General features: G+C 40.1%; 1 protein-coding gene across 1 annotated transcript in view; it reads left to right on the forward strand.

Moving 5' to 3' along the window:
- The window catches only part of ANPEP (alanyl aminopeptidase, membrane), a 147391-nt gene that overhangs the window by 84518 nt on the left and 41711 nt on the right, over nt 1–21162 (forward strand). Inside the window, exons 8-11 of the mRNA XM_082253221.1 lie at nt 238–381; nt 3358–3423; nt 7122–7187; nt 10012–10187. Of these exons, the coding sequence (XP_082109347.1) occupies nt 238–381; nt 3358–3423; nt 7122–7187; nt 10012–10187 (452 nt within the window). The remainder of the gene's footprint in view (nt 1–237; nt 382–3357; nt 3424–7121; nt 7188–10011; nt 10188–21162) is intronic.

A 21162-nucleotide genomic window follows, 5' to 3' on the forward strand; every position in this document is an offset into this window, starting at 1 on the left:
TTGTTTTATTCACCTTTGCCTTTTAAATTTCCTATCACGTGTAGAACAGCAAACAGAGCTTTGTCACCAAAAGTGAAAATTACTCACCCAGTAAATCTCTCATCCAATCGTAGTGGATAAATGCTATAAGATTACATTTATAGTCTTTCCATTACCTTTCCATTGAATAACAATATTGATTGATGCAGCCATTGAGATCAAATTTGACTAATCTGAATTTTTATCTCACTCTTACAGAAAGACCTGATAGTACTCTATGATGTACACAGAGTGATGGCAGTTGATGCCTTGGCCTCTTCCCATCCTCTTACATCAAAGGAAGAAGAAGTGAACACCCCATCAGAAATAAGTGAACTTTTCGATTCCATTGCTTATAGCAAGGTGAGTGTTGTAGCTTCTGCAAGCCAATGCCCAGTACTGTATAAGGCCCCTTTCAGGTCCGCCTGTCAGTTTTTTTATGCGGACCTGATTGGACTCTCCATTTAGCCCTATGGACCGGCAGGTGTAAACTGACGTCTGTCTGTTTACACCCGCCTACTTTCAATCCGATCTGGTCTGTTAAAAACAAACAAGGGGATCTGTCCCTCTCTGTCTAGGCTGATCAGACGAGAGGGTATTCCGTTTACACCCACCAGTCCAAATAGCAGAGCGGGCTTGGTCCATGTCTGCCCTGCATAAACTGAGCAAACATTGACATGTCATTTGCCTGCTCTGTTTAGATCAGCGGGGGATTGGCGAACAGAATAGGGCACAAAAGTAACAGTAATAAGCACCAGCAAATTACATGTGGTCACAATACACCAGGCTTTCTCAACTTCCTTACCTTAAAGGAATCTGTTAAATCATTTTCAGGTCTTAATGCTAAAATGTATTATATCTACAGCTCATGAAACATTAATGAGATCAGTATGTTGAAGAAGGGTTCATATAAAAGAATGAAGAATATGGAGTTCCAAGAGATTTGACATCCAGGGCACATCATTTCTCAACACACCCTTTGCTGTATAGGACAATAATAATCTTAAAATAAAATAAATAATAATAATGGCCTTAAAAGAAACCCTTATGTGTCCCTTACAATGGTCGCCAGTGGAGAAGTGTCCTCTTGTAGGTCAGTGAACAATTACATTTCTGGTCATTTTAGATGGGAAATGAATCTGCAACTGCTGAAGGAAATCTACAAACCGCTGGAAGAACTCTAGGGTTCCAAAGAACCCTGGATAAGAAAATCTGTACTGTACAGTAGGGGTAATTTATGAAAAGTCCCAGTAATCTAGAAGCACCTGTAACTACCAGCTTTAATTGCACACTAACCCAAACCCAAGCAAAAAATTAACCAGACAGTTGATTACTTTTATCTACCTGTAAAAGAAATTCAACAGCTTCACCACACTGCAGCACATGTGAATCACACAGGGATGTCTTGGTGTGAACCAACCCTAAAAGAAAGCGCCACAATATGAATGAAATATACCTGTAAGACAATAGGGAAACAGACTGCAATGGTTTGTATACTCAGGTCAACAGCCCAGCTATATCATAACAGGCAGTTATTAAAATACATTCCTACAGTATATGTATTTACAGGATATATAAAACAGCAGAGCACACAGAGTAGAGTAAGTAGGTTGATAAACTTGTATTACCTTTACAGTCTAGCAAAACATTCCTTGTTTTTGTTATAAATATTAACAAAAATAAATATAAGAAGTATGCAAAGTCATATATTACCTGTTTTGAGGATATTAATGAAAATCAAAACATATCAATAATGTATAACCACCTTCTCCTGTACACCGTCCTAAAGCCGTAAACCCGATCCTGGCTCATACACTTATGGTCTGGTTTCTCCACACCTTCAACTATTACCGCTGTTCAATTGCCCTCTTTTCCCGCCTGGGCTGGAGAATCCCCAAAGTTTTCAATGATGGAAACACAAGGGTCTCACCATGGTCCATTCTCTACTTACTGCTAGAGGAATTTGTTTTCACCAACATCTATGTGACACCTATGAGATTCAGAATGTTTTTGATATATCCAAATCCATCATTTCATAGAGTCTTAAACAAAACATCAGGAATTCCCAGTAGTGTCAACCGCTTTGGAGGTCAGATGTCACACCAACTCCACAACTCAGGGTCTGATCTCTTTGTTATATTCCTCTATGCTGAACAATACTGGAACACAAACCTCATTGTATTGTGATAGGTGGGAGAGAGACCTTGGCTCTGCCTAACAGCCCAAAGACTGGCTTAAAATGTGAGAAGCCTTGTTTAAATCCTCCCATAATGTCCTGGCTCTCGAAAACTCATTTAAAGCAATGTCTCATTAGTACTTTACACCAGCTAGGATCGTGAAATGTCTACTGTCGTACCCGTCAAACTGCTTTAGAGATTGTCCAGATTTGGGCGATATCAAACACATATAGTGGACCTGCCCCAGGGTTCAGGGGCTATGGATTAGGGTACAAGCTGATCAATATGGTCCTCCATGTAAATTCACAGAAAGATCAGTGGGAAGCACTTCTACACAAACCTATCACGGATGTTTCCCGTCTGGAATGCACCCTCGTTACATCTTAATGACGAAGAGGCAAACAATAGCGTGGTCAATGTCATAGAGAACACCACTCCTAAGTTTAGAGTCCACTAAATACTCATAAACAAAAGATTGTCAGCATGGGGGACATGTATGACAAATTTCTGCGGAGTTGGCAACCCAAAATGACCATTTCCCTCCTTCTCAAATGACCTCTCGCTTCCTAGAACTGTGATGGTACTATGTGGCACAGCCTTAGACCCCTGGGGTATCTGATTCCCTCCCCCCCTCCCCCTTCTTTATCTCTCCCTCCTTCCTCCTCTTGCGGCACATCTTTTTTTTGTTGGGCTTTTGTAGGCTTCAGATGAGCAACATAGGCCGTGGCAGTCTATTCCACTCACCCCAAACCCCCCCCCCCTTTTTTTTTTTTGCCAGGCCTCTTGTTTAAATCTCCTATTTGGGTTAAAGAATTGTCAGTGGATTGGAAAGCATGATATTGACTGGATTGCCCTGGTTTTGTTTATTTGGCATTTCTTGTGAATGTTCGATCTTTATATCACGATCAACTAATTATCTCTCATAAATTGATTTTTCGCAAGTTTTGTTCTATTCGTGTTATACTATGTTATTAGGCCATTGACATCCTAGCCCTAAATTTAGGGAGGAATATTTCTACACTGTGTATTATCACCTTTTGTACTGCTTCTACTTTTCTTTTATTGCACAAATTCAACAAGTTTCAGTAAAAGAAAAACAACAGTAAAAATAACAAATGTTTGTTTCATGATTTCTTTTGAACTTATATTCTGTTTTTTGCAGGGTGCATCAGTTATTAGAATGTTGTCCTCATTTCTCACTGAAGAGCTTTTTGTTGAAGGACTGGCTGTAAGTATCTCCTGACTATAATCAATGGTTTAAAACTTTAGAATCTGTGCTTTTCTAAGGTAAAGGTGTGAAGAGATTGCAAGCTAAGCTGCTCAAAACTGGACACCCAATAATTTCACATCTCCATTTACTCATAGTCGTAATTGCAATTTTTATTATACAGCCATAAGGAAGAATAGACAAGCAAATAACGAGAGAACAATGGGAAGGCAGGTGTCTATCCACCAATGAACAAATTGATTTAGCATTAGGCCCTACTGTGATTCTGACAATGGCACATACTCAGTATCTTGATTCTTTCTATGCATTCAGTAAACAGGGAAATTATTTTGCCGTCTGGGGCAATTTATTCATTTTTCACACACGTTAAAATCAGCATTTTCTGATAGAAAATTGCTGTGAAACCCCCAAACATTATATATTCTGAAAACAGAGGCCCTGTAGAAATACATGGTGGCTGCAATTTTTTTGTCACATGATATTTGTGAATTTGTTTATCAAACACAAATTGTCAGTAAAAATACACACAAAACACAATACAATAGCCAAATGTTTTGGTAAAATATAAAAATGGGGTTGTGTTGAGTATATAGATTTAAAACATGTCAAGACTCAAAATTGAGTGACCCTGTGAAATGGAGACAAAATCCCTAAAATTTTTCATAGGTGATGTTTTAAAAGCCTTTACAGGTTGTCATTGTATAATCCGGAATGATGGCCCCAGAATTATTGCTGTCGCTCCGCCGTTTGCAGCAATACCTTGCATGTGTGGTGCGATTGCTGTTTACAGATGTCTTTGGGACCTAATGCACATATTCACCAGCACACTACAGAGTGGGGGTGCTGGCGAATATGTGTATTTGATCTGTAAGGTCTCCAGTTCCAGCTGGTTGTTGCTGTAGCACCTGCTATTTCTCAAGCATTTTCCAGGAAAGTGTGAGATGGGACTATCGATACTACTCTGAGTTTGGGACCTACACATTCATTTATATTTGCGTGTATTTTTTAGTATTTTTATTTTAGTAACATTTTTACATTTTTTTTTTTAAATTTAACTTTACTGCTATTACAAGGCTACCAAGACCCCTTTGTGATAGCTTGGGTTGGTGAAGGTACTTTTTTATGGAGACCATAGGGGTCTATTATCTCCCCTGCCCTCTAAGCAGATAACCAAACATAGATCACGCTTGATTAGCTGCTTTTCTGGCTGTAGGAGATGCAAGAATAGATATTATGTCCCAGGGACGTAACACGTAAGGGCAAACAGAGTGACGTCATTGCGTATGGCTGCTGAGTGTGTGGTTCATGAGCAGCATTTTTCTATTTGGCATACTCTATCTGGAGAAGGTGCTCACTGGTTCACAAATAGAAGGAAGGAGACATCACATAAAAGGAACAAGTTACAGAAGATAAATTAACGTTTTCACTTTCTATATTGTTTGTCACTTATGATTTCACTTTCTTTGATGCACTGAAGATTTGGAAGGTGCATGCTGCTTTTCTTATTTAAATGTATTGATTGAGGATATGTACAGTGCCTTGCGAAAGTATTCGGCCCCCTTGAACTTTGCGACCTTTTGCCACATTTCAGGCTTCAAACATTAAGATATAAAACTGTAATTTTTTTGTGAAGAATCAACAACAAGTGGAACACAATCATGAAGTGGAACGAAATTTATTGGATATTTCAAACTTTGTTAACAAATAAAAAAACTGAAAAATTGGGTGTGCAAAATTATTCAAACCCTTAAGTTAATACTTTGTAGCGCCACCTTTTTCTGCGATTACAGCTGAAAGTCGCTTGGGGTATGTCTCTATCAGTTTTGCCCATTCCTCCTTGCAAAACAGCTCGAGCTCAGTGAGGTTGGATGGAGAGCGTTTGTGAACAGCAGTTTTCAGTTCTTTCCACAGATTCTCGATTGGATTCAGGTCTGGACTTTGACTTGGCCATTCTAACACCTGGATATGTTTATTTGTGAACCATTCCATTGTAGATTTTGCTTTATGTTTTGGATCATTGTCTTGTTGGAAGACAAATCTCCGTCCCAGTCTCAGGTCTTTTGCAGACTCCATCAGGTTTTCTTCTAGAATAGTCCTGTATTTGGCTCCATCCATCTTCCCATCAATTTTAACCATCTTCCCTGTCCCTGCTGAAGAAAAGCAGGCCCAAACCATGATTCAGCCACCACCATGTTTGACAGTGGGGATGGTGTGTTCAGGGTGATGAGCTGTGTTGCTTTTACGCCAAACATAACGTTTTGCATTGTTGCCAAAAAGTTCGATTTTGGTTTCATCTGACCAGAGCACCTTCTTCCACATGTTTGGTGTGTCTCCCAGGTGGCTTGTGACAAACTTTAAATAACACTTTTTATGGATATCTTTAAGAAATGGCTTTCTTCTTGCCACTCTTCCATAAAGGCCAGATTTGTGCAGTATACGACTGATTGTTGTCCTATGGACAGAGTCTCCCACCTCAGCTGTAGATCTCTGCAGTTCATCCAGAGTGATCATGGACCTCTTGGCTGCATCTCTGATCAGTCTTCTCCTTGTATGAGCTGAAAGTTCAGAGGGACGGCCAGGTCTTCGTAGATCTGCAGTGGTCTGATACTCCTTCCATTTCAATATTATCGCTTGCACAGTGCTCCTTGGGATGTTTAAAGCTTTGGAAATCTTTTTGTATCCAAATCCGGCTTTAAACTTCTCCACAACAGTATCTTGGACCTGCCTGGTGTGTTCCTTGTTCTTCATGATGCTCTCTGCGCTTTAAACGGACCTCTGACTCACAGTGCAGGTGCATTTATACGGAGACTTGATTACACACAGGTGGATTCTATTTATCATCATTAGTCATTAGGTCAACATTGCATCATTCAGAGATCCTCACTAAACTTCTGGAGAGAGTTTGCTGCACTGAAAGTAAAGGGGCTGAATAATTTTGCACGCCCAATTTTTCAGTTTTTTATTTGTTAAAAAAGTTTGAAATATCCAATAAATTTCGTTCCACTCCATGATTGTGTCCCACTTGTTGTTGATTCTTCACAAAAAATTACAGTTTTATATCTTTATGTTTGAAGCCTGAAATGAAAGGTTGCAAAGTTCAAGGGGCCGAATACTTTCGCAAGGCACTGTATATGGTCATTTTTTGCAGTAGAGCTGCACATTATTTATAGATTTGCTATTTTTATCTGTGAGTGATACACAGAAGAGTGCTGGCCTGTTCTTTCTGTTGATATATTTTTGTTACATGGGCACAATTCTGTTTCTTCTTCAAGAATTATAATAGTGTCAGTGTCTTTGCTCGGGAGATCCATTCTTTCTATTTGTTTTTTTTACCATGGCCACTGGGATAGAAAGTGATGGGTAATCCAAAATTCTACAGTTGTCCCTGGCACAGTAATACAGGGGAAATTTACCAGTGTTGACAAAGATTCTGGCGATGTCTCTCTTTGAGAGATTTCCTTTTACTTCCTTTTGTTTCTCAGGACAGGAAGTAAAGAGAAATGTCTTCAAAGGGATGCAGCAACAAAAAAAATTCCCTACCCAATCGTAAATTTTAAAAAAAATGTGGTTATTGATATACTTTACAATGTAGAATGTGCAACATGTAGGTGTGGATAAAATGTTTTCTAACATGACAGTATTCATGTCATTCACCTCTACAAATACAAATATTGAAAATGTTGTATTTTGTTTTTTAGAGCTATTTGGAAGCTTTCAAATATGCCAATACAATATATACTGACCTATGGGATCACCTGCAGATGGTAATTTAACTAAGTTGCATACCTAAGAATTAATTGTGTATTGTGTCTGTATTGTATGCATAACACCTGGTACCTGTAGAAGATTTTATAGGCTACACATATTAGTTTCAGAATGTATCCTAAGAGCAAGCGTGCTAGTTTGTGAATCATGAATCTGGACAGCTTAAATATATTTTCTTGCTAAAGTTACTGAACAGCCATGAGATTCAGTATTACAGCTTACATTACTACCATTTATACCATTATAATACATACCAATCACACATCCCTGCAAGGCCATTCATACAAATTGCTTCAATGATAATTCTTTAGAACAAAAGATGTTTTGGGCTACTCTACGTGAGTGCTACAGAGGCATATGGCAGAACAAAACATACACTTGGCATAGTTGAGTATTGTGGCTCCAGGACATGTACCCAGAATATGATGTATCATGGGAGATACTATAATAGACAGACTCACCCATTTGACTTTTGGAGAAGGTAGATTAAACCACAATTGCATACTACGGCTTTGTCTAAATAGAAAATTGACGTGTTAAGACTGGTTAGCATTAGGGATGATCGAACAGTTCGGGTCGACCATCGGTTCAACCCGAACATTGACTGTTTGAGGTTCAGCCGAATTCCGAACTTTTTGCTGAAAAAGTTCGGAATTCGGCAACCAGAACCGACCAAAATGCAATGGGACAGGAACTGGGCTTTAAAAGCCCGTGATTGGACCAGAACCATCAGTAAAAGCCAATTGAGGGGGCAGGAGAATGCTAGGAATGTGATTGGAGTGACTAGGGGGTCCAGAGGCCAATCATTAGTGAATACGCCGCCCCCCAGTATATAAGATAGCCCCGCCAAATCTCTACCATTTTAATACAGGGATGTGGAAGAGAGTGGAAGCAGTTCTGTTACTTCTGCTCTCAAAGTGTCATTTAGCAATTATTAGTGTGAGGAAAGGGATATCTAGTGTAGTTAGGGTACTATTTTCCACTGTACAGTAGTTAGATTAAATAATCTAGTTTCTGTAGGGTAAGTGTTAAGTGTAAGGGGACCATAGTGTAGTGTAGGGTTAACTGACTCTGACTGCTATGGCAGGGTGACAAAACCCTTCCATTTCACGGTGACCGCTATAGAGAAAAGATCGTTTCTCTTAGAACTCTTATAGAACCGGATAGTGGCTTCGCCCCTGTCATCCTGCTTTTTGTTGCAGGCGTTTATAGGGATTTTTGAGGACATGTTTGGAGTCAGGCATGACATCTGAACTTCTGTGTAGGGGTATATATACACACACACATGTATGTATATATACACATACACATATATAGGTGTGAAAGTAGCAGAACACTATGCTTGCGCTAATGAAATAATTAACACCCATATGGCTTCTCTGCTATAACACCTATATATGTGTATGTGTATAAATACATATAAGTGTGTGTGTGTATATAACCCTATACAGAAGTTCAGATGTTATGCCTGCCTCCAAAGACCCCCAAAAAATGCCCAAAAAAAAAAACGCTTGCAACAACACACCTGGGCGTTTTTTTTTTTTTTTGGCGCAGGCGTTTTTTTGGGCATTTTTTGGGGGTCTTTGGAGGCAGGCAAAACATCTGAAATTCTGTATAGGGGTATATATACACACACACACACTTATATGTATTTATACACATACACATATATAGGTGTTAAAGGCAGGGAAGCCATATGGGTGTTAATTATTTCATTAGCGCAAGCATAGTGTTCTGCTACTTTCACACCTATATATGTGTATGTGTATATATACATACATGTGCGTGTGTATATATACCCCTACACAGAAGTTCTGATGTTATGCCTGCCTCCAAAGACGCCCAAAAAATGTCCAAAAAAACGCCAGGTACAAAAACGCCCAGGTGTGTTTTTGCAGCAGGCGTTTTTTTCTGGGCATTTTTTGGGGGTCTTTGGAGGCAGGCAAAACATCTGAAATTCTGTATAGGGGTATATATACACACACACTTATATGTATTTATACACATACACATATATAGGTGTTATAGCAGAGAAGCCATATGGGTGTTAATTATTTCATTAGCGCAAGCATAGTGTTCTGCATACTTTCACACCCATATATGTGTATGTGTATATATACATACATGTGTGTGTGTACATATACCCCTACACAGAAGTTCTGATGTTATGCCTGCCTCCAAAGACCCCCAAAAAATGCCCAAAAAAACGCCTGCTACAAAACCGGCAAGGTGTGAAAATAGCGGAGCCACTATCCTGTTCTATTGCAATTATAATACAAACAAACTTTTTTTTCTGGTTCTGGACATGCTACAGAGCTGAAACTTCACAGGTACACTTTTTAGACCCACCAGACACTAAATCCAAAGAAATCTCACTTTTCTTTTTTAATAATTTTTTCAATAATTGGCTCTCTATCAAAAATGACAATTTTTAAGAACTTTTTTTTGTGTGATTAATAGTCCCTGGGGCATGACCCAGAACCCTAGGCACTTTTTAGGGTCATTTATTGGGTTTTAGGGCTTCAAAATGGTGTTTTTTGATTACCGAAGTTTGGGTCCCATTGATTTCAATGGGGTTCTGAAATCCGGGCTGAACTTTCGGGAAGTTCTAGTGTTCTGGTCGAACCGAACTTTTGAAAAGTTCGATCATCCCTAGTTAGCATTAGATCTTCATATTTCCTCCAGTAGTCATGCTTTCCAAAGGTGGCAAGTGCCCACTCACTTCTCCATTGCCTATCTAATATTCAATGTTTTTTGTGATGCAAAGCCATCTTATTATATTGTACAGTATCAATAACAGAGCCTTATTTTATTCATTTTTAGGCTGTAGCTAAACAAAACAACATAACACTTCCCGATTCTGTTAGAAACATCATGGACACCTGGGTTTTGCAGATGGGTTTCCCGGTGGTAACAGTAGACACAGCGTCAGGTTCTTTAGACCAGAAGCATTTCCTTCTAGATCCAGAATCAGTCGTCACTCGTCAGTCACCGTTTAAGTAAGCTGTGTTAATAACATATTAGACTAATGCATGAGTAATTATATTTTAAAATAATGAATTGCAGAAATGTTTAGAGGAAGAAAACCAAAAAAATTTGAAGAATGTATTATGCTAAAATCAAATCTGTCACACAGAGCTAAACATAAGTGCTGTAGAGTAAACTGGGACACAACAGGAAACATATTTACCACGGAATCCATGCTGTCATTACCAAGTAATCACCAATGGCACATATGTGAACTAGGTGCCCCTTTGTTTAACCTTTTCCTAGCCAGTGATATTAATTTAACATTGGAATTCCACTGGTGTCTACACACTGTAGTTCTATAATTCTACCGTAAGTACCACCAACAGTTCAAATTTTCAAGATGTCTCTCAAATGTAACAGCTGTGACAATTATTTTGAATTAGATCTTGGATGAAATCATATGTGGAAGATAACCTGAAAACATGCTGGGGATACTTGAGGAATGGAGATGAGAAACATTGATATAGGTCCCTTTAAGCCTCAGAACTGAATAAATGTCTCAAAAAGGCCAGTCAGAGAGCAATAACATTATCTTATGGCAAGGTTTTTTTTTCAGGAGGAACGTAGGGGAACACAGGGGAACGCAGTTCCGGCACCTCCAGCACTGAATGTATACGCCAAGGGTACTGGGATGTGCTGGGGGGGTCTATTGATGTTGGCTGCTGGGGACTCTATTGTCACTAGGGGGATATATTGCTGCTGGTCGGGGGATCTATTGTTTCTGGGGGTCAATTGTTGATGAGAGCGATCTACTGGGATATCTATTGTTGCTGGGGTGGATCTATTGTTGTTGAGGGTATTTTTGTGGAGGGATCTATTGCTGCTTGGAGGATTTATTTTTGCATGGTGAGATTTATAATTGATGGGGGGGGGGTCTATTGTTGCTGTGAGGGATATATTGTTGCTGGCACAGGGGACCTATTTTACTGCCTTTCATTAGTAAATTCCAAGAAATTATACTTTTCTGTATTCTCTAGGTAAAGAGTGGAACCAAAGGACGGTGCTCGGAGGTGGGTAGGGGTGGAGACAAGGTGTAATTCGGAAACAGGGAGTACCTGCACCTATTCTCTGAGAAAAAAATGCCCAGTATTATGGGAACCATATATACTGTTGCTATTGTAATAAAATAAAGAGCTGCCCAGTACCTGGAGATCCAAAGCACCAGTCCCATCAATAATTGACAATTTGAAAGTAAAGAAAAGGGGATTTTGAAGGTGTCAAAGTATTAACAATAGAAAATATTAATAAATATCCAAATGATATTACAAAATAGACATTGTTAAAAACCACAATTACGCAGATTTTATAAGGCATCACAGAAAATCCATGTGGCTTGGAAAATGAGTACAGTACTTCAACTCAACATGTTTCACCAATCACTGGCTTCCTTGGGAGATTTTAAAGCACTGCATAGAACAAAATAGGGGGAAACAGAAACAACACTATTAAGCTCCCATAAAATGCTCTGCGTAGAATGCCACTAAGGACAAAAAACAACAATATAAACAAACAAAACATATACAATAATGCAAGGTTTGGCAAATGAATTTCATTGTATAAAAAATAGAATAAGAACAATATTAGAGCATTTGGAGGATTTCTTACCAGGAGTGGTCAGGATCATTGATGGATAATCACAAAAAAAAAAAAAGGGCAAGAATGCACCAATAGGATCGCCCAGGGGGAAATCAGTGAACCATAGGAGGGATGCTGCCCACACATACATCAACCTAAAAATGTTAAGTAATATAGAAAATATAAACCTAACATTAATAACCAAAGGGGACCCAATTCCTGCCATATTGGTAAACACACATGTCATTATACCCACCAATCTGTTCAAGATAAGTAAAAAAACGCATAGGAGATCCAATAAATCTTAATTAGCAAGCCCTGCCACTCCATTCGGAAATTGGGACCTTGCCTATGAATGCATGAAATGTGAGTTTTCACAAAAGATAAAACACAGCTCTCATATATATAAAAGGAGTACTACAAAAGAAGGGAAAACAGAAAGGACACTATTAAGGTCCCATAAAATGCTACAGGTTTCATGTTGACCACATAAGATAAGTCTAGATTTTTGGGTAGGAATACTAGTCATCTTATATTGTCAACACCGAGATCTGTAGCATTTTATGGGACCTTAATAGTGTTCTGTTTCCCCCTCTTTTGTTCTATGCAGTGCTTTGAAATCTCCTGAGAAAGCCAGTGATTGGAGAAACATGTTGAGTTGAAGTACTGTACGCATTTTCCAAGCCATGTTTTTTTTAAAACTGCGTAATTGTGGTTTTTAACAATGTTTATTGTGTAATAAAATTTGGATATTTGATCGTATTTTCTGTTGTTATAATTTTGGCACCTTTAAAATCCCTTTTTCTATACTTTTATCAAGTTGCTATTGTAATTAGTAACAAATATCAATGAAGATAAATACAATGTAATTAGTTAAAAATTAGATATAAGCACATTAGCTAAAAATTTGATAAAATTAGTTACAAATTAGATAATTAGATATACACACATTATGTACGCGTAAGCAGGTACACATATACAGCACCATACAGATACACACTTAGGACACATAGGGGAACCTCTAACAAGTGGCAGATTTTTTTTTTTTATTACTATGGCAGTTTGGGCAACCATATATGCCAAGGCATCCAAAAGACAGATGCTCGCCCATACACAGATTTCCAGTTCACTCCACTGTATGGTGGTTAAACATGCCGCATAGTCACAGAATAATGTAGTAAAAGTCGTTTTGCCTCTCCCTGTGCTTACAGCACCTACTCTTTAAAGCATGGCCCCAGTGCGCCCGGCCTACAACAGGGATTACAATTTTGTACCTACTTTGCTCCCACCATAGTGTGTAACTATTCTGTGATTGGAGAAGATGTTCCTCCAATGATGGAAAAAGACACTGGTTGACCAGCGAAGAGAGTTACCTTCCTTGACGGAACATGGGATTTGTTGAGCAAAAGAAAAAGTCAGATACTATTGCAGAGAGTTAAGTACACCACAATGCATACATCAGCAAGTGAATCACAGTGACCCATGAGGGAATGTTCCTGAAAAGTTTTGTCTAATAATGTTAACTATACCTGATCTTCAGCTCAAGATTTAACTTCTTACAAGCTACAGGCAAGAGCAGTGGGGTGTTCCTGGTCTCCAGTGGTACTATTGAAAGACTTGTGACATAAAGTTAAGTGAGTACAGGTGGGGGATTTAAAGCTGAACCATAAGGGCATAGAGAAGTGGAGAGCAATGTAAAGAGATAGAGAGGTGAAGAAGGGTGAAGGAAGGGGCTCAGAAAAATGGTTGCAGAGAGAAGGAGAAGGGTTGCATTGGTAGAGTCTAGATCAACCAGCAATAGGCTATTCTTATTTCAAGTATTTAAAGTAACACTGAACAATCCATCTTGAAAAATTGTTGCAGGAACATATACAGTCACATTGGCCAAACAAGTATGTTTATGCACTCTGCAGACTGCCCAGACACTCTCGAGAGGAAAAACAGTAACTGAGAAAATCTGTCCCAAAAAAAATCTATATTTCTCCGCTTTCAGTTGGGCCAGGGGTGTGAATGGCAGTCAAGTGGGGCTCAAATACCTATTTTTCTGTGATTCCACTGTAATCAAACATATCAAGTAAGAATCTTTTCTTCTATATGTAGCACTACCCCCATAGGAGTTGCAGATGAAAGGGATCCCCCACTCCTGGACAGCCAGGCACACCAAAGCTTCACAAGCACCCAGATTTAGAAAACAGTCCGTGGCTTTGTTCTTGTTATTTATTATAGGGTTAATAACTTGGATAGAGAAGGGAGGTTATGTGATGCCCACTTGACCTCAACAACTTTAGGGACAACTTACTATATACATCTATATACAGTCTCTACTCCTCTTTCCTCCAGCACAACACTTGCTTGCTCCAGGTGAATCACTCTTGAGATGATCTGACAGGCTCCCAGCCAGATTTAGCAACAGTCCATTACAGGCAGGAACTCGCAGCCCCTTTAAGTGTAGCTCAGATATAGTGAAACACCATGTAACTTCTTTGTGGCCACTAATCCCAGCACCACCTCTTCTGGCACTGCCAACCCACCTGGCTGCAGCTGCCCCTTTTACCTGCCCTCCTGGCTGCCTCTCAACATCAGTCCACCCCACTGACTCTTCATCAGCCCACCAGGAGTCATCCAGCCCTCATTTTTAATTAACCCTGACCCAGATTCCATGGCGCAGGCTTAGCCCTAAAGCCATGGAAGCACACACTAGAGAGTGCTACATATAATTAGTAATTAGTCTTAATCTTGGCATTAAACGTCAGATTAATTGAAACATGGCATCTGGTAGAATGATAGAAGTATTGATCTACTGATAAATCTTAACTTGATTTCTACAGAACTCAGGGCTCAGTCTGCTTTATTTCCATATTGACCGGTGACCACTATGCCTGCTTCTTCCCTGGGCCTCTGGTCATGTAACAGCCCATGTGCACTTCAATGTTTAGTTAGCTGAAATATAATAAGAGCATCTCAAGCTCCCAGTCTGCCCTGCCCTCTAACATAGCGTAGGTCATATCCTTCTGATCCCGTTTTTCCTCAAGTGGCAGGATAAATTTAATGCTTACAGAGGACAAATTAGACTGGGACAAGATACTTACATTTACACCTAAAGCCTCTATATCAACTAGAGCACAAGAACGCAATTATAAAATTTGAGCACTGGTTCAAATCATTTGGTGGAGGGGGGATTATGATGTGGGGCTATTTTTCAGGGGTTGGACTTGGCCCCTTAGTTACAGTGAAGGGAACTCCTAAGGCATCAGCATACCAAGACATTTTTGACAATTTCATGCTCCCAACTTTGTGGGAACAGTTTGGGGATGGCCCCTTCCATTTCCAACATGATTGCTCACCAGTGCACAAAGCAAGGTCTATAAAGACATGGATGAGCGAGTTTGGGGTGAAGGAACTTGACTGGCCTGCACAGATTCCTGACCTAACATCTTTGGAATCAATTAGAGAGGAGACTGCGAGCCAGGCCTTCTCATTCAACATCAGTGTCTGACCTCACAAATGCACTTCTGGAAGAATAGTGAAACATTCCCATAGACACACTCCTAAACCTTGTGGACAGCTTTCCCAGAAGAGTTGAAGCTGTTATAGCTGCAAAGGGTGGGCCAACTCAATACTGAACCCTATGGACTAAGATTGGGATGCCATTAAAGTTCATGTGCATATAAAGGGAGATGTCCCAATGCTTTTGACAATATAGTGTATGTTGTTTGATGTACACTCTTTTCTGATATAGTCCATTGGAGCTTAAGCTGCTTATATGGAGCATTTTCTTTATTCTGGTTCTTTTTTTCCCCCTTTCTAACTTCTTCTCTCCCTCAGGTTGAGTGCCAGGTTCTTCTTTCCCTCACCATTATACTTCAGGTTGATATTCTAGACCCTGTGTATCCAGGGGGCGATGACAGGCTTGTTATTGGTGGGCCATGCATTACAGCAGTACAGGCGTTTGTCCTTCCCTCTATATGCCAGGGTCCCATATCAGGCTCTTGAATACCTAACTTCATACCTGTGCACACTGGGAATGATGGTGTATGTGATTCCGTTATGATGTTATTTGTTCTTGTTCCTCCAGTTTATTTGGGGGCACACTTCTTATATCTTGCTTAGACAATACCTGTCTTTGGTTTTCTTTGGCATTACTCTGTAATGGATATGCTTCGCTATGAATGTAAGGAGGAGAGGAGAGATTGGCGCAATCAGATGATCAGAACTGTAAACAGTTTCTATGCATATAGCTAGGTATGGCAAGGTGGGCTTCAGTGTACAAAGTCCGGTGTGGCTTGCTGAACACTTCGATGGCCGCCTCCAGTAAAGGGTGAAGTAACCCTGTGTGAGCCAAAACAAGAAGAGAAAAGACCGGGCGCCGATCTAAGTGTAGCAATAAAAACTTTTAATAGCAATAGCAAGAGTACTACTCACAGGAGTATGTTAAAAACAGGCATCTCAATAGTGGGTGTGCAGAGTTCGTCCGGGGGGTCCTCCAAAAGTCCTGTTGGAACTGGTGCTGCGAGGGATATGAAGCGGCTTCCTGGTGCGGGACGCGCTGATCTCTCTGTGTTGATCCGGCAGCGTGGGTCCGTAGGATGGAGGGCCGTGGTGTCACTTCCTGGTCGACTCTGCGTGCTTGAACGGCGACGCGTTTGCGGAGCATGCGCTCCTTCTTCAGGCCGTCCTGACGGCCTGAAGAAGGAGCGCATGCTCCGCAAACGCGTCGCCGTTCAAGCACGCAGAGTCGACCAGGAAGTGACACCACGGCCCTCCATCCTACGGACCCACGCTGCCGGATCAACACAGAGAGATCAGCGCGTCCCGCACCAGGAAGCCGCTTCATATCCCTCGCAGCACCAGTTCCAACAGGACTTTTGGAGGACCCCCCGGACGAACTCTGCACACCCACTATTGAGATGCCTGTTTTTAACATACTCCTGTGAGTAGTACTCTTGCTATTGCTATTAAAAGTTTTTATTGCTACACTTAGATCGGCGCCCGGTCTTTTCTCTTCTTGTTTTCGCTATGAATGTACTTCTGGTTTGCAAAAACAATAATAAACAAAGATTAAACATAAAATAGCATAGTATAAAACAGGAAAAAAATCCGCGCTAGGTCAAGCAATAAGAATGAAAAGGTAGGCAGCCACTTAACCAACTATGATACCAGCTGTAAATGATTAAAAGAAATAGGAAGCAGTGCTAAATCCTAATAGTGCAATCATGAATAATCATATGGTAAATAATGTGGCATGAAAACAACTAAACATGCAGTGAATAAATTATAAGCAAAATATATAATTGAAAAAAATGTACTATATGAAAGTGATATAATGAAAAAGATGCAAAATCCAGTGTTAGGTGAACATAAAAGAGCCCTTTCAATGAAAAAGTCCTTTTCAATATTAAACAAAAGTGTCTATAAAGTGCAAAAAAGTGTATAAGTAACATTGATTGATGAAATCCACCACAAAGCACCAACACTTAGCCTACACTTCTTACCATATAGCATAGACCATAAATTATAATGGTCAAAAAAATACAAAATAACCCGGCATCCCAGATAGGGGGTGGCTGCTCAGCAGCAGCGCCAAATGGATCGGGAATAAAAAAAAAAAAAATTACCAAGTATAGTGAAGCCTGCTAACATTTGAGTCCTTTTATTTAAAATATATAAAAAGTAACTTCGATGAGTTGTAAACAGGCACAAGCGAGTAAAAAACCATCAGACTGTCAGCTCTTGAAAAAGAAACACCATGAATGACGGCTAAGCAAGCATGATGTCTTCAGTAACAGCCAATCCCTACGTGTTTTATCATCGGTGATGTCTTCCCAGGGGCGGGCCGAACGTCAGATACCTATCTATACCTATCTATACATATCTGACATTCAGCTTACCCCTGGAAAGATGTCATCGATGATGAAAAGCGTCAGAATTGGCTGTTACTGAAGACATCACGCTTGCTTAGCTGTCACTCACGGTGTTCCTTTCTCAAGAGCTGACAGTCTGATGGTTTTTTACTCATTTGTGCCTGTTTACAACTCACCAAAGGTACTTTTTATATATTTTAAATAAGAGGACTTAAATGTTAGCAGGCTTTACTATGCTTGTTCATTTTTTTTTATTCCCAATCCATTTGGAGCTGCTGCTGAGCAGGCACCACCTATCTCGGATGCCTGGTTATTTTGTACTTTTATGACCATTATAATTTATGGTTTATGCTATCTGGTAAGAAGTGTATGCTAAGTGTTGGTGCTTGGTGGTGGATTTCATCAATCAATGTTACTTATACACTTTTTTGCCCTTTATGGACACTTTTGTTTAATATTGAAAAGGACTTTTTCATTGAAAGGACTTTTTTATGTTCACCTAACACTGGATTTTGCATCTATATCCTTATATCACTTTCATATAATGGATTTTTTCAATGATATATTTTGCTCATAATTTATTCACTGCATGTTTAGTTGTTTTCATGCTACATTATTTACCATATGATTATTCATGATTGCACTATTAGGATTTAGCTCCGCTTCTTATTTTTATTGATAAAATAGCATAGCGTGATCGAAAGGCAGAGGAGTGTGCAGCGGCACATTACTGGCACATTACTGAATTGCCACAAACCCACCCTCATTCATGTTCATTGCCCCCATTTTGCCCATTGCCAGTTACAATTTTCTTTGCACATTTATTAATTCGATTTGTCAGCCTCACACTTTCTCAGTGCTGCTTTTCTTTAATGCTTTGCTTTTTGTTTATAGATAACTAAACCCAAAAACAAAAATGTATTATATAGCAGTTTACCAGTCATAACAAGTGGTGGCTGCATTCATTTTCTTTTTCAGACTAAGAAAATTTTCAGCATGTACAGAAAACACATATTGATCTTGCCAGAAATGCAGTATCCTGCAAGTGAACCTAAAGTGGTTTTAAATATCTGATATGAAAAATAAACAAAGCATATCCTTCCATAGTGTGTCTCTGCCTCAATCCAAAGCATTCAGTGTCATTTCTCTCTGCTATCTGCATGACTCACTGCTGAAAAGTTTTCCTGACTCCAAAAGACGGAGGGGGGATTGAGGATGGGAGCTCCAGCACACAGCCTGTGATTGATAGTCTCAGTTGTGCATGGTCCCCTTTGTGCTGTGTACAGGGGGTATGTCCCTTCCCTCCAATCAGCTCTCAAATTAAACAGAGCTTTCTTCTCTGGCTGTGCAGTGTGTGATGTCAGATCCCCGCCCCCTGCTTTCTTGAGCTGAGAAATGTGTAAAATGTGTAAAAAAAACTTTAACCCAAGGCATCTACTTCAGTGTATGAAAATATATTTAAAGCTGCAGATGCAACTAAAAATATTGTTTGGCTAGAAAAGTGAGGGTAAGTATAGTGTACATATATCATAAGGAAAATGTTTAACCACTTAAGTCCCAGCCCTATTTCGGACACTTTTTGTTTACAAGTTAAAACCAGTATTTTTTCCTAGAAAACTACTTAGAACCCCCAAACATTATATATATTTTTTTAGCAAAGACTCTGGAGAATAAAATGTCGGTCATTGCAAAATTTTTTGTCACGCGGTATTTGCGCAGCGGTCTTTAAAATGCCATTTTTTTGGAAAAAATTTGAAAAATCACATTTCACTGCATTTAAAAAATACTAAACAGTAAAGTTAGCCAATTTTTTTAATATATTGTGAAAGATGATGTCACGCCGAGTAAATAGATACCCAACATGTTACGGTTTAAAATTGCGCCCCCCCTGTGGGATGGCGCCAAACTACGGTCAATAGAGATCTCAATCTGCGACGCTTTAAATTTATTTAACGGTTACCAGTTTAGAGTTAGAGTGTAGCTCTTTTTTTTTAATTATTGCCCACACTCTGGCGATCGCAGCGATACCTCACATGTGTGGTTTGAACAGCGATTTCATTTCCTGGCTCGACTTGAGTATACGTTTTTTTTTGTGCGCGAGCTAACGGTGACAGGGGCGGCTAAATTTTTTTTTTTCCTATTTATTTTTTCTTTTTTTTTAACTTTATTACAGGTTTTTAAAAAAAAAAAATCTGATCACTTTTATTGCTGTCACAAGCAATGTAAACATCCCTTGTGACACCAATATGTAGTGACAGGTACACTTTATGGAGGGATCGAGGGTCTAAAAGACCCTAGACCCCTCCACTACACTTCCCTGTATGCAAAACGCTGAAAACGTCATTTTTGCATACAGCCGTTTTTCAAATCTGCCCCCTTTTGCAGCACAGTAACCCGGAAGTGACGTCATGGAAGCCGCCTCCGGGTTACGTCATCGGAGACCCGATCGATGCCGTTTCCGGCATTCATCGGGACTCCATCCAGCCGGTGGGACGGGAGCCCCGAGCAAAGCCACGGAAGGCGGCGGAAGGGGGGGGACGTCCCCTCCGGCTCACCCGGGTAACGATCGAGCGGCTCCCGAGCCGCATCGGTCGTTACCGACGGAAAGCCGACCGTCGGCTTCAAACCACGGTACCGGGATGGTGTCTCTAGCTAGAGACATCATCCCGGTATAACCCTGCAAATTTAGCCGACGTACCGCTACATTGATATGCAGTAAGTGGTTAATGTTCAGAAGTCTTGGTGTACTCACCCAGCATTCACTATATATTGGAGTATCTAATAAAGGACAATTGGAGGTTGATTTACTAAAACATGCGAGTAAAAAATCTGGTGTAGCTCTGCATAGGAACCAATCAGCTTCCAGGTTTTATTGTCAAAGCTTAAAGTGATACTAAAGTCTCAGGTTTTTTTTCTTTTGTTAAAATTAACAAACATTTTTTACTTACCTGCTGTGTGAAGTGTTTTTGCACAGAACAGCCTGGATCCTCCTCTTCTCGGGTCCCTCATTGCTGCTCCTAGACCCTCCCTCCTGTTAAGTGGCACCACAGTAAGCAGCTTGCTATGGGGGCACCAGAGCCGAGCCACAGCTCCGTGTGTCCATTCAGACATGGAGCTTCGGCCTGGCCTGCCCCCTCTCTCCCCTCATTGGCTCACTGACTTTGAATGACAACAGCGGGAGCCAATGGCGCCACGCTGCCGTCTCAGTCAATGAGGAGGAGAGTCCCAGGCAGCCGAGACACTGCTGCAACATCACTGGATCTAAATGGTGCTCCAGTAAGTATAAGGGGGGCTTCTATGGGCTGCTGCACACAGAAGGCTTTTTATATTTAATGCATAGAATGCATTAAGTTAAAAAACCTTCTGACATTACAACCACTTTAATTGAACAAGTTGAGGTTAGAATCTGATTGGCTACCATGCACAGCTGCACCAGATTTCGCACTCTCCAGTTTTAGTAAATCAGCCTCTTGGTATCAGGAATATAGGACCAGCTAAAAATCTGATT

The sequence above is a fragment of the Pelophylax lessonae genome (assembly GCF_965119305.1).
Source record: "Pelophylax lessonae genome assembly, chromosome: 4".
Classification (NCBI taxonomy): domain Eukaryota; kingdom Metazoa; phylum Chordata; class Amphibia; order Anura; family Ranidae; genus Pelophylax; species Pelophylax lessonae.